This window comes from Microcaecilia unicolor, chromosome 11, assembly GCF_901765095.1.
Source record: "Microcaecilia unicolor chromosome 11, aMicUni1.1, whole genome shotgun sequence".
Classification (NCBI taxonomy): Eukaryota; Metazoa; Chordata; class Amphibia; order Gymnophiona; family Siphonopidae; genus Microcaecilia; species Microcaecilia unicolor.
In genome coordinates this window covers 198,683,014-198,697,720 of record NC_044041.1, presented here as the reverse complement: position 1 = coordinate 198,697,720, position 14,707 = coordinate 198,683,014, and the positions used below count along the sequence as shown (strand labels likewise).

General features: G+C 45.1%; 1 protein-coding gene across 2 annotated transcripts in view; it reads right to left on the bottom strand.

Annotated features, from left to right (window-relative positions):
* MTF1 (metal regulatory transcription factor 1) overlaps nucleotides 1–14,356 on the bottom strand; it is a 37,789-nt gene extending 23,433 nt beyond the window's left edge. For both annotated transcript variants that reach the window (XM_030217367.1, XM_030217368.1), the window contains exons 1-2: nucleotides 13,600–14,356; nucleotides 1,061–1,299 (exon numbers count right to left, since the gene is read on the bottom strand). In XM_030217367.1, the coding sequence (XP_030073227.1) occupies nucleotides 1,061–1,299; nucleotides 13,600–14,061 (701 nt within the window). In that variant the 5' untranslated portion in view covers nucleotides 14,062–14,356. The remainder of the gene's footprint in view (nucleotides 1–1,060; nucleotides 1,300–13,599) is intronic.
* Between the last annotated feature and the right edge of the window lie 351 nt (nucleotides 14,357–14,707).

The window sequence follows — 14,707 nt, the reverse complement described above, 5'->3', positions numbered from 1 at the left end:
CTATATGGATGTGCATATATGTTTTTATTGGCATTATTTATATGTTATATGTTTTGATTTGTAGTGTATTTATTGACCCCTGATGCAGACGCTTTTTAGCGTCGAAACACGGCCTGTGTCGGGTCGTTATCTCTGATATAATAAAGACTGTTGGACTCACATCTCCAGTGGTGAATCGTCTATTAGTCTCTACTTTTGCCTTCTGTCACTACCGATCTAGCAGTACAGATCACACAAATCAAATTCTAAATCACTGGATCAGAAGTTTTTATTAGATGATTAACAAATCTGAACCTTGCTTAATTAATCACAATTATTACTGAAAGACTTCTGGAAGTAACAGAAGGCAGTCTGGACATTTAGGGCCTTTATCTTTTCACTTACAAGGATACAGAACTGGGATTGAATTATACACTAGGTTACTTAATTAAATCATCTTCAAGCTACTAACTAAACTATGATTAAACATTAAGAGGCCTGGACAGAAACAGGAACTTTGGGTGCTGCCTATTTTGAACACTTGGCCATATCAAATGAGTTTCAGCCACCGACAGAAAATATAAAAACACCTACATGAACAGGGAACTCAGAAAAGAAAGAAATTCTTATCTTCCATGTTGCACATCTTTCAGCTAAGGAAGCAGTTCCCAAACCTGGTCCTCCTGGAGGCACCCCAGCCAGTCACGTTTTTGGGATATCCACAATGAATATTCATGAGAGATTTGCATGCACTGCCTCCACTACACACAAATCTCTCTCATGAATATTCATTGCGGATATCTCAAAAAGCTGACTGGCTGGGGTGCCTCCAGGATCAGGTTTGGAAACTATTGAGCTAAGGTATTATACTTTGATTTAAAGAATAAACATTTACCTATTTGAAATGTAGCAGTGAAATTAAACTTTCAGCTTGAAACTAATAAATCTGTCCCTAGACTCCTAATCTCAAATACCAGGACAATGTATGTATTAAGGAAATATCTTCCAGAATTTTCCCAAACGAGCTGGCTGTCCAATGAAAAAGAAAATAACCTAAAATGTTTTTTTCAAGCTAACGCACCTGTACAATGTATTGAATGCTTTTTCACAGCCTTGCACATCACATTCAAATGGTTTTTCCTTGGTGTGCACACGCACATGAATTTTGAGGCTATAGGAGGTAAGAAAGGCTTTGCCACACCCTTCCTGGTTGCACACAAATGTGTATTCTCCACGGTGTGTCTTCTGATGGGTGCGCAGATTCCCAGCTGTGCTATACGTACGAGGACAACCCTCAAACGTGCACTGATATCTCTTTACCTACAAAGCAAGAGAAGCAGATTGTTAAATTGAGAGAGCATAAGATACAGAGAAAAAGCTGCTCTAAGGGGCATACAGTGCCTACACCCCCATTCCCACATTCAACCATGAGAAAGACGTTTATTATTTCAAAGTGAAAACACACACATTAAAATTCAGCATTATGAGGACAATTTATAGAATCACCACACTGTTCACAGGGGGCCACAACAGATATAAAGTTTATGCCTTCAATCATATGCAGGTACAAATACTACTCTCTACTAACGATATACAATATTTTTAAGGACCATCAGAATTTGGGTAGATGCAGCAATCTTCACCACCTTGGTGGGATTATTTACCATCAAAAGTTCTCATCAATCCAGGTTTTGGTTTTCTTTTTTTTTTATATAAATCCTTCCTGAGGGAGTCTTTTACTAAAAGTTAGCTCAAGTTATCTGTACCAGGGCCCATTTTATTCCTATGGGTCCTGATACAGATAACTAGAGCTAAGTTTTAGTAAAAGACCCCCTTAAGCACTCTCTCTCACAAATATTATCTTCATTGTTAATGTTTTTCTTTTTCTTAAAAAAAACCTCACACACCAAGGTGGTGAAGATTGAAACATCAACCCAAGTTCTGATGGTCCTTAAAAATATAGTATATTGTTTCTAGAGAGTTTGTACCTTTTGAGATTTAGCTCCTACTTACTTCATATATCTCTGACCAATATAAGTACATTATAGTTAAATCACATGCAGGCATTTCAAAATGAAATCCCTCTGCATTATTGGCTGGCTCTGCTCTCCCCCCCCCCCCCCCCCCCCCCATCTTTAGCAGTGCAGGTAAACACCCCAGTAGAGAGACAGGGCAACTATCAGACCCCTAGTTTATCCAGGTAACTGCTTACTTATCCTGAAATATTTTTACACGACTATAGCAGGAAACAGGGTTCATCCTAATGCTGAAAACAGGAATGACTAATTCACACTAAGCAAGTATATGGATTGCTTTTTACATATACATTTGCAGGTCGATTGTGAAATTTATCCAGATAAATGTCTCAGATGAGCCTATCTACAGATATCCCGCAGTGCTCCCGAATATCCTTACAAACCATTTTGGCACTATCCAGACAGTTTGAAACTCCAAAACACAGCTTCACACTCACTGTGTAACACAATGGATACAAGAAGAAGCTCTTATTTGGGTTAGTATCAATTTATGTAAATTTAAGTGGAGAAAAAAGGCTTCAAGTATTGCCACCCAGAGATTATCCGACTATAAGGCGTGGGCCCGGCGCACCATCATCTCGCCAAAAAAAACCTCCACAATAATAAATTTTTTCAAAAGTTGCTAATGAGCAAATTCATACACACAACATCTTCATGCCCCGCCCTCGCGTCACACGTGATGACATCGAGGGCGCAACACAAAAACAACGCTAATAAATGCACGGGGAGCAGTAGGGAAACACACGGAGCGTGTTTCCCTACTCCTCCCCTTCCAAAAACTCCCAGCCGCCCAGGACGTCCACATCAACCCGGCCCCTTTCCCCACATAGCCCCGCCCCTTAGAAGTTACCGCCCCGCCCACGGTACCACACTCACCCTCAGCAACGTCCCTCCCCCCCTGTCACCTCCCCTCCCCTTCCCTTACGCCTGTCTCCCTGGTGGTCTAGAGGTACCTGTTCGGTGGGGGCAGGAAAGAAAGAGCCCCCCCTCTTTCCTGCCCGTTATGGTGGTGGTAGCATCCTTGCTACATCGTGTGGGAGTCCGGCTCTCGGCGTTTCAAAATGGCCGCCGAGAGTTCAAGCTGCATCGCGAGACTTCAACTCTCGGCGGCCATTTTGAAACGCCGAGAGCCGGACTCCCACACGATGTAGCAATGATGCTACCACCACCGCTACGGGCAGGAAAGAGGGGGCTCTTTCTTTCCTACCCCCACCGAACAGGTACCTCTAGACCACCAGGGAGACACGCGTAAGGGGAGGGGGAGTCCCCTGCCCGCTAGCGCCCATTTCATCGCCGCCAGAAACAGGCCATTTTTACTAGTGTAGCCATAAATTACAGGATTTCCATATATACAGTCCTTTACAATCTAATGATGTGTTAATACTGCCAGTTACTTATCTTAATTCCAATAAAGTTGGCTCCGTCACACTATCCAGACAGTGCCAAGGTGGTGCATGGGCAGAGTTGACAGTTATCTGGTTAGGAGAGATATTCAGCCTATCAGGATAAGGCTAGGGCAGTGAATTCCAAACCTGTGCTGGGGGGAACCTCAGTCAATCAGGTTTTCAGAATATTCACAATGAATATACACGAGATCAATTTGCATATCAAGGAGTCCATGAAAATCATCTCATACATATTCTGAAGGTCAGCATCAATGTTCCCTGTAAGCTGTGTGGGAGTCCTCCACGTGCATTCCTGCCAGTAGGGGGTGCTGTTTCAGCATCACATTTTCAATAGCGAGGAGCAGGCAAGCTGTGCAAACTTATAGCCCTGCTGCCTGTACCTGGAGACTGAAAACACAATATCAAAGCATCACCCTTCACTGACAGGAATGTGACTGGAGGACTACTGCACAGCTTTGAGGGAACATCTGTCAGCGCTGAAACTGGATATGCTGTGCCAGCCACAATCCAGATACTGGTACTAAATCTGGATTTCGTTCAGCTGCGGTGGCCAGCACTTAAACAACAAATGCTAACTACCCTAGCTGTTGGAATTCTACGAAATTAGCAAGAGTAGAACAAAAATATCTATGTCCATGAAGAGTTGGATATATGCTCATTTCTCTCTATCATATACGAGTTATAACTGGGCCTTTCAATGCCAGGCAACACAGAAAATCTCTTTACACACACGAGATCATTAGAAACAAGCCGTGCAGCAGTTGGACTGCGCATTAACACTAATGTATTCAGGGCCAGGATGTACTGAAGGGTTTCCCCTGTTCTGTGTCTGAGAAAATGCTGGCCTCAAGCCGTGCTCCACACAGCCCCATTTCCTCATACGAAGCCAAATCGGCACTCCCCTCAGCTTATGAAATAAAAATAGTGGGCAAGAGAACTTAATTATTAGGACAACAGGAAAACAGAATTCCACTTGCTATTAATGTTCCAGAGTCCCGACAGCATGAGCAGCTACTTTCTAGGACGATATAATAGGACCTAAATCTTGGGAGTTTGCTTTGCCAGAGTCTCTCCCTCCTCCCAATTTTTGAAAAGGGGGAATCATCTTGGGAATGGCTCCAATACCCACTGCAAGAAAGTATGACGAATCTTATATTACAGCTACTTTCAGAATATGTGGGTCATGATGTTTTCTGAAGAACTTCTAAAAATCTGGCTTAATTTAGCAGGTAGTTAAGTAAGCAAAATTTGTAATTTACTGCTGACAGATTTGCACCTCCTCCCATTGCAACTGAGTAAACCAGAACACTGCGTTGCAAACACTTAGCAGAATCTAGCTGCAGGATCCACCACAGAGAGGACTTGGAAGAGGAGACTAGACTTTTTGTTTGTATGTTTTTTAACAGAAGCCATAGCCATAATAAGTATGAATACATAACAAAATTATCATACAGGGGGGATTAGTCCAGCTGCAGTGCTGCATGCAGGCATGGATGGGCTGTGCACACAGCAGAAGCAGAGATCAGAAGGGAGTGGGCCAAATGAATGTCGGCCATTGCAAAATAATTACCTGGTAGCCACACTAAGGGGTCTTTTATAAAGATTAGCTCATGTTATTTGCGGAAGGTCCCGTGGCAGATAAGATGCGTTAACCTTTAGTAAAAGACCCCCTAAGTGCACATGGAATGGGTTCCTGCATGAGTTGCTCCTGACCAGGAACTGTTACAGTAGTAACTGGGCCAAACAGAACAGAAAGAGATTAAAATAAGGCCCATTACAAGCCAGCTCCAACTGAGCTGGAAATCCATAAGAACAGGAGGAAAATGCAGGACCCAGTAATTTAATATATTTAATGATCTACTGCCTCAGGTACAAACTTAGACTGAGAGACCTTCAGGGACAGAAAAATATCTAATGTACCTGAACCTACACCGCTTCAATAGTTTGCAGGCTTGTAAGTGGTATATAAGAAATTAAATGTTTTGCGTGTGCACAAGTAAAATATATATAACACATCTAGGGACAATATAAGGAACAACTAAGAAAAATGCAGGTTTATATTTTGAGAAATCTAGCTAGTGAGAAAGAATTTAGGGGTCCTTTTACAAAGCTACAGTAAAAGGACTCCTACGTTAAGCATGCATAAACCAGTTAGCACACGGTAACGTCATCATGCTAACCGGTTTACATTCCTCTACCCATGACATGCCCCTAGCCAAAATAAATGAGAGCAGGATTACTGTGGGCTAATGGCAAGCTAACACAGGGCACTTTACCACATCCTGCGTTAGTACATTTCTGTGCCACGTTAAGTACACTAGCACAACGCGGCTTAGTAAAAGGGACCCTTAGTTATGTAAAAACAGTTTTTTTTTACACAGATTAGACCAAACATGTGGCACTTAAATTTCAAACACACTAACATACTTTTTTTTTTTTAACTGAGGGGTTCTCAAACAGCAGCAAAACGTGGCCTTAGTGTATCCTTACATGGGTCATTCCAAAGCGCGAAGAACATTTTTCCACACGCTAATTTTCCCATTAGCACATGAGCCCTTCCCACCATCTATTTTAAAAACATAGAAACCTGACGGCAGATAAGGGCCAAATGACCCATTCAGTCTGCCCATCCTCAGTAACCACTTAACTCCTCCTTTCCCTAAGAGATCCCATGTGCCTGCCCCACACTTTCTTACATTCTGACACAGTCTTCGTCTCAGTGGCGTAGCCTAGGGTGGGCCCTGGCCCACCCCCAACTTTGGGCTCAGACCCACCCAGTAGCAGCACACCTATGATGGGGCTGGTAGGGATTCCCAAGCCCCACAGCTGAAAACTCCCAACAACTGTCCCTCCTGCATACCTTCCCACAGTCTTCCCTCTGATGTATTCCCACCTATGCGGAAACAGGAAGTTGCGTCAGTGGGAAGGCTGTGGAGCCAACATGAGCAGTGTGTATTAGTTGCTGCTCGCTGCCGGTGAAAATCTGCTATTTAAAAGGTATGGGGGGAGGGGGATGTTTGAGAGACCATATGGCATTAAGGTGAGAGGAGGAGAGACCAAATCACTTGTGGGACAGGGCAGGGTTCTTCTGCCCACCCATCTTGGGCCCACCCAAAATTACGTGTCTGGCTATGCCCCTGCCTCGTCTCCACAACCTCCACCACCCTTTCCATGAAAGAGTATTTTCTTAGATTCCCTCTAAGCCTATTTCCTCTTAACTTCATCGCATGCTCCCTCATTCCAGAGTTATCCTTCATTTGAAAAAGGCTCTCCTCCCGTACATTAACGCCACTGAAATATTTAAACATCTCTATCATATCCCCTCTCTCCTGCCTTTCTTCCAGTGAATATATGTTGAGGTTTATAAGCCTGTCCCTATATGTTTTATGACCGACACCACTTGCCAATTTTGTAGACGCCCTCTGGACCGACTCCATCCTGTTTGCATCTTTCTATAAGTACGGCCTCCAGAACTGCACAGAGTTGTGGAGTACGGGAATGCCCACACGACAACCAATTAATGCAGAACACGCCTATTCTTCGCCTCCAGTGCTAAACAAATACATTTTATTTTTTAGTGCGTGGGTAGAACATCCACAAATTAGTTTTTACCGCAGCTTAGTAAAAGGGCCCCTGAGTTTCTTACAAACAGCGATTTTATTTTTTGACATCACAAAAATATATGCAGCTACAAAAAAGGGAAGCAATCCCCACAATAAATTCATTGTACTTTTTAGAATGAAAAATTCAATGTTTCCCACGTCTGGTCCTGGAGTACCCCTTGCTAGTCAGGTTTTCAAGATGTCTACAATGAATATGCATGAACTTGATTTGCATATAATGGAGGCAGGGCACACAAATCAAGTTCATGCATATTCATTGTAGACATCCTGAAAAGCTGACTGGCAAGGGGTACTCTAACTGTAGAAAGATAAGGGTGCTTCCATGCCCTTTCATCTGTTCCTAAAAAGCATTAGGAGTCTCAACAGCCCACCTACTGGGCCCTTGCCTTTCAGAAGGTAAATCAATCACAAGCGCAGTAGCACTGGCTTATCAAGTTAAAATACTGTATAATTTTGAAGACAAGTTATCAAATTAAAAAAGTACATTGACAAAGTACTACAGAAACATAAAAGAAGAATGTTTTTGTAAGCTTTACTTAGGTTATAGATGGAAAAGACTTCAATTCAGAGTGTTCAATTTCAAAACTATCTTCATTGACCAACGTTATCTGACACATCAGAGGAAGGTGAAAAAGCCCGTTTTCACCGGTACAACTGGATCTGTGCGTCAGGATCTTCATTAAGCAGAAATAGTCAGCATTTGTGACTAGCTTGACAACTCTCTCTACTTTTGCAAATTTGTTAACCACTTGGCATAATATATTGAAAGGCAGCTAATCAAACGGACTACTAATCCAGTGAAAGGCCTTAACTACAAGCTTATTTGCTGCCCTTGATCACAATGAGAGGAGAGCTAGAGTACTATGTCAAATGCACCTGCTTGCTTTTGTAACAGATTATCACAGGAGCTCAGACAGAAAAAGCATTCTGAGCTATCTGATTACAGTACTTTAAATCTGTACTTTGTGAAACTTCAGCCACCCTCTGTTTAATATTTTGAGAAAAGCATCCAGTGATACTAGAAACTGATCTCTTAAGATAAAAGCAGACATAAGATTTGGCTTTTTAAATTTTAGGTTACTTTACCATAACCAGTAACATCCAAGCAAAGTATACAGTGTATTTGTTTTTTTAAATTGAAAACCAGATAGAACACACACAAACACATTAAGGATAAACCAGGCAAATAATAGAAAACAAATCACAGTAATTAGGTATGTTGATTACCCTAAAGCAATTGGGGGGGGGAGATAATGATTATAACAAATCAGGATTCAACAGATCTCAGGCACCAGGTTGCCATGGCGCTCAGGATTTGCTTGCCCAAACAGCCTTATGCTGCTGCAGCTTCTGAACAGCTCCTTCCTGCATCTGCCTGACTCAGCTAAAACTTCAGGCACAGCATGGTTCAATTTCACACTAGTCTCATGAGACCATCACAGGAGTTTAGTTAGAAATCATGCAAATCAAACAAGGGACACACAGACACAGGAATGAAAAAGTTGGAGAAGGAGGCATCAGCTGCAGTACAGTAAAGTCATAATATCAGCATCAGAGGGTAAGAGCGTTGAACAGGAGGAGCATCAGGAGCCAGTAAGATGAGGAGGAGTGCCTGATAAACCAGCTAGGGGTTTGGGGTGATTGCACCCTCTTTCAACCTTCCCAACCAGCCAAACTGCAATGGGCGGGAGATGGGCTAGCTAGGGAGGATGGTTGGGTGGTGGGGAAGTAATTTAGGAATTTAGACTGGTAGAGATGGAGCTTAAAAGGAAGACTGGTGAAAATTAATGTAGGAGGGGAAGAAAGACTAATTTGGGAAGTTTTATTGCCCTCTACAGAGACAAAATGCAAAAACAGTCTTAGTGAATCAGGCCCAAAAGCAGCAGCAGCAGATCTCCAAGAAGCCAGGCTCTAGAGAGCTAAGTTTTATCTAAGGGGCTCTTTTACTAAAGCTTAGATGCGCTAGATGCTAAGAAGCCCATATAAGCATTTAGTGCATGCTATGCTTTAGTAATGTGCCCCTAACCCACCACCGGACTCCCCATCTTCAACCTCTGTAGAAGCTCAGAGCTCATTCACTGGCTTAACTTTTTGACTTAGTGCCTAGGTCAAATAAAATTGCTCAAGGCCTGAAATAACTTATTACAACCACCTTCCAACCAAGTGCAGGAAATAGATCTAAAATAAAATGAATGAATGAATGAATAAATGAATGAATGGATAGATAGAGAGAGAGATGGCCTAGTGGAGAGGTACATGGTTCAAATCCCACACTGCTGCTCCTTGTGATCTGAGCAAGTCACTTAGGGGGCCCTTTTACTAAGCCGCATAAGCGTCTATGCACGCCCAACGCGCGCCAAAATGGAGTTACCACACGACTACCATGTGGCTCTTGCGGTAATTTCATTTTTGGCGAACGTCTGATATGCACGTCAAAAAAATAATTTTTATTTTCGGACACGCGAAGTGACATTTGACGCGCGTAGGTCATTATAGCCCGGTTACCATGTGAGACTTTACTGCTAGGTCAATGGCTGGCGGTAAGGTCGCAGACCCAAAATGGACATGCAGCAATTTTGATTTTCTCGCACGTCCAATTTTGTCAAAAAATTTTTAAAAATGCCTTTTTACATGATCGGCACACGGCCAAAACCTGCGCTTACACTACCGCAAGTCATTTTTTCAGCACATCTTAATAAAAGGACCCCTTACCTCTCCATTGCCTTAAGTACACACTTAGATTTGAGCTACTACTGAAAAAGGTGTGAGCAAAATTCTAATAAATAATATAAAGCAATATATAAATACAAAAAGATCACTGGAGGAAACCTGACTACATTTAGTCTGTACAATTTTTTTTAACAGATCTTTCAGTTAAATAATTCCCCAAACAAAACAGAACTATCCTGTTACAGTTCAGCTCCCTTTACTTAAACTTGGCAAGGGAAATGTTGCCAACACTTGTTATGGGACTGCTGAACTAAGAATTGTTCCAACACAAACCTGGTTCCATTTTTTTTCCTAATGTATGGCTATGTAAAACTTTGGTTAGGATCATGCCCCTTGAATTCTAATGAGAATCCTAGTGGGTATGGCATTTCTTTCATCTACTAACATGAAATATCAGAGAATTCAAACTGACAGAGAATTATAATTTTAAAAAAGGAGATTTTTATTATTCAATTCTGTATTACCTGTCATATTATGATCTATGGTTTTAAAGAAAGATGGGGAAATGTGAAGAAATGTATGGGATTGTTTGGTTTTACTGACAGACATTATGGGAGTCTTTTACTAAATAACTTGAGCTAACCTTTAGTAAAAGAGCCCCTATGTATGTATGTAATTTCTCAAACTGGAATGTAAATGAACGTGTTAAATTAAATATGTTCTCTAGTAAATGCATTATTAGCCAATATCCTATTTCATACAATTCTCAGAAGGAGAGGTGGGAGAGCATTTAAAAAAAATAATAATTAAATGACACCAAAGACTGCAAAGTTTTAAGCATTCCAGTTCTGTTGGGGAGGGGAGTTCCAGGAATACCTCTTATTAGAGAGCTAAAGGCAGATAGCAGGTACACCTTGCAGAATACCCAGGTGAAAGCAGAGCCTTGGTTGCCTTCAGAAGTACCAAGTATGAATTAAATGATGCCAGTTCATCCCCTGACACAGTAAAGAGATGGATCATCACCGAATCATTTTTTTAAACCAAATGCTAGTTTACAAAGCCTTTTCACATAATTAAGAACGAAAGAGGAAGGCTGCTAACAGGGACCACTGTCTCCATCATGCCCCAGTATCACTTCCTAAACTAGGGTCATGTTCACTGCGCAGCCCCACAAGATTCTTTCACTTGGCTACATGGTTAAAAATTCAAACTGGTTTCCACACCCCCCCCCCCCTTTCACACCAGCCCCTAGGCAGGGTGGGCTATATTTCATTGGCCCCTACATAAATAGGAGGCGATGTTGCCCAAGCCCTTTCGGACCACTGTCTCCATCATGCCCCAGTGTCACTTCCTAAAGTGGGGTCATGTTCACTGCGCAGCCCCACAAGATTCTTTCACTTGGCTACATGGTTAAAAATTCAGACTGGTTTCCACCAAACCCTCCCCCCTCTTTCATACCAGTCCGTAGGCAGCGTGGGCTATATTTCATTGGCCCCTACATAAATAGGAGGCGATGTTGCCCAAGCCCTTTCGGACCACTGTCTCCATCATGCCCCAGTATCACTTCCTAAACTAGGGTCATGTTCACTGCGCAGCCCCACAAGATTCTTTCACTTGGCTACATGGTTAAAAATTCAAACTGGTTTCCACACCCCCCCCCCCCCCCCCTTTCATACCAGCCCCTAGGCAGGGTGGGCTATATTTCATTGGCCCCTACATAAATAGGAGGCGATGTTGCCCAAGCCCTTTCGGACCACTGTCTCCATCATGCCCCAGTGTCACTTCCTAAAGTGGGGTCATGTTCACTGCGCAGCCCCACAAGATTCTTTCACTTGGCTACATGGTTAAAAATTCAGACTGGTTTCCACCAAACCCTCCCCCCTCTTTCATACCAGTCCGTAGGCAGCGTGGGCTATATTTCATTGGCCCCTACATAAATAGGAGGCGATGTTGCCCAAGCCCTTTCGGACCACTGTCTCCATCATGCCCCAGTATCACTTCCTAAACTAGGGTCATGTTCACTGCGCAGCCCCACAAGATTCTTTCACTTGGCTACATGGTTAAAAATTCAAACTGGTTTCCACCCCCCCCCCCTTTCATACCAGCCCCTAGGCAGGGTGGGCTATATTTCATTGGCCCCTACATAAATAGGAGGCGATGTTGCCCAAGCCCTTTCGGACCACTGTCTCCATCATGCCCCAGTGTCACTTCCTAAAGTGGGGTCATGTTCACTGCGCAGCCCCACAAGATTCTTTCACTTGGCTACATGGTTAAAAATTCAGACTGGTTTCCACCAAACCCTCCCCCCTCTTTCATACCAGTCCGTAGGCAGCGTGGGCTATATTTCATTGGCCCCTACATAAATAGGAGGCGATGTTGCCCAAGCCCTTTCGGACCACTGTCTCCATCATGCCCCAGTGTCACTTCCTAAAGTGGGGTCATGTTCACTGCGCAGCCCCACAAGATTCTTTCACTTGGCTACATGGTTAAAAATTCAGACTGGTTTCCACCAAACCCTCCCCCCTCTTTCATACCAGTCCGTAGGCAGCGTGGGCTATATTTCATTGGCCCCTACATAAATAGGAGGCGATGTTGCCCAAGCCCTTTCGGACCACTGTCTCCATCATGCCCCAGTATCACTTCCTAAACTAGGGTCATGTTCACTGCGCAGCCCCACAAGATTCTTTCACTTGGCTACATGGTTAAAAATTCAAACTGGTTTCCACACCCCCCCCCTTTCATACCAGCCCCTAGGCAGGGTGGGCTATATTTCATTGGCCCCTACATAAATAGGAGGCGATGTTGCCCAAGCCCTTTCGGACCACTGTCTCCATCATGCCCCAGTGTCACTTCCTAAACTGGGGTCATGTTCACTGTGCAGCCCCACAAGATTCTTTCACTTGGCTATATGGTTAAAAATTCAATCTGGTCTCCACCAACCCCTCCGCCCCCCTTTCATACCAGCCTGTAGGCAGGGTGGGATATATTTCATTGGTCCCTACATAAATAGGAGGCGATGTTGCCCAAGCCCTTTCGGACCACTGTCTCCATCATGCCCCAGTGTCACTTCCTAAACCAGGGTCATGTTCACTGCGCAGCCCCAAAGATTCTTTCACTTGGCTATATGGTTAAAAATTCAAACTGGTTTCCACCAACCCCCCCCCCCCCCCCCCAAGCCCGTTGGCGGGGTGGGATATATTTCATTGGCCCCTACATAAATAGGAGGCGATGTTGCCCAAGCCCTTTCGGACCACTGTCTCCATCATGCCCAGTGTCACTTCCTAAAGTGGGGTCATGTTCACTGCGCAGCCACACAAGATTCTTTCACTTGGCTACAAGGTTAAAAATTCAAACTGGTCTCCACCAAACCCTCCCCCCCTTTCATACCAGCCCGTAGGCAGCGTGGGCTATATTTCATTGGCCCCTATATAAATAGGAGGCGATGTTGCCCAAGCCCTTTCGGACCACTGTCTCCATTATGCCCCAGTGTCACTTCCTAAAGTGGGGTCATGTTCACTGCGCAGCCCCACAAGATTCTTTCACTTGGCTACAAGGTTAAAAATTCAAACTGGTCTCCACCAAACCCTCCCCCCCTTTCATACCAGCCCGTAGGCAGCGTGGGCTATATTTCATTGGCCCCTATATAAATAGGAGGCGATGTTGCCCAAGCCCTTTCGGACCACTGTCATGCCCGTGTCACTTCCTAAACCAGGGTCATGTTCACTGCGCAGCCCCACAAGATTCTTTCACTTGGCTACAAGGTTAAAAATTCAAACTGGCTTCCACCAACCCCCCCCCCCCCCCCCCTTTCATACCAGCCCCTAGGCAGGGTGGGCTATATTTCATTGGCCCCTACATAAACAGGAATCATTTCCGCCCACTTACTTCTTTCCTCTTGGTCTCGGGGCACTCGGACTGCAGGGTCAGCGTGGCCCCCTCGATCTTCCTGGGCATGGGCGTGGAGCCGGGGTTGATGGTCAGCTGGATCTGGTCGGGGGAGATGATGTGCTGCACGTAGCCCTGGGCCATGCCCTCGGGGTCGTCGGCCATCAGGTGGAAGGCATCGTCGTGACCCTCCGGCAGGTAGAAATGGACGTCTTCCTCCTCCTCCTCCTCGTCGTCGTCATCGTCCAGGGGCCCTCGGTCCTGCTCGATCAGGACGGTGGTTCGGTCGTAGACGGTGCCCGAGGAGCAGGGGGACAGCAGGAGCCCGTTCCTCTCCGCCAGCCGCACCATCTTCTCCTCCTCCTCCTCCTCCTCGTCGTCTTCGTCCTCCTCTTCCTCCTCCTCCTCCTCCTCGTCCTCCCCCAGGTACACAGTGATGAAGTCGGCGTTGTTTTCGCTCATGGCTACCCCACCCCCACCCCCCCCCCGGCTCGGGGGTGTCAATACCGGTGACCCCGGCGGCCGTCCATTAGCCGGGGGGAGAGGGGGGAGGGAGCAGCGGAACCGTTGAAAGAAGGGGGGAGGGGGGAACCTGGAAACCGCCGCCACCGCCCCTCCCCCCCCAGACCCAGCGCGAGTCTCCCCTGTAACGCTCACACACACAGTGACGCCCCGTCCGTTAACAGCAGGGCCTCGGTCCCTTCACCGGCAAATAATAATAAAAACAAAACAACAAATTCTTCTCAATTTAAAAAAAAAACAACCTCGGACGTTACAGCCGAAGACGACAGCGCCAGTCAGTCAGTCACCCCCACAGCAGCAGTTCCTTCCTTTCCCATCCTACTTCCTGTTACCCGCCTCCCTCAGCGCCACCCCAGCTACGGCAGCCGGCGAGGGACCAACAACCGCCACTCGCTCGCTGGGGGTTAAGGTTGAGTCTCTCAGCCAGGCGGCCCGTACGTCACGTGCGTGCTGACCTCACTGCGCTTCCGAGGGGGTGGGGATGGATGACGTCAGTGGCGCTGTATTAGAAATGGAACTTTCGCTGCGTTTTTCTCAAGGGAACCTTTGTGGGATGGGGGTGGCACTTGTGCTTGTACTCCTTGCA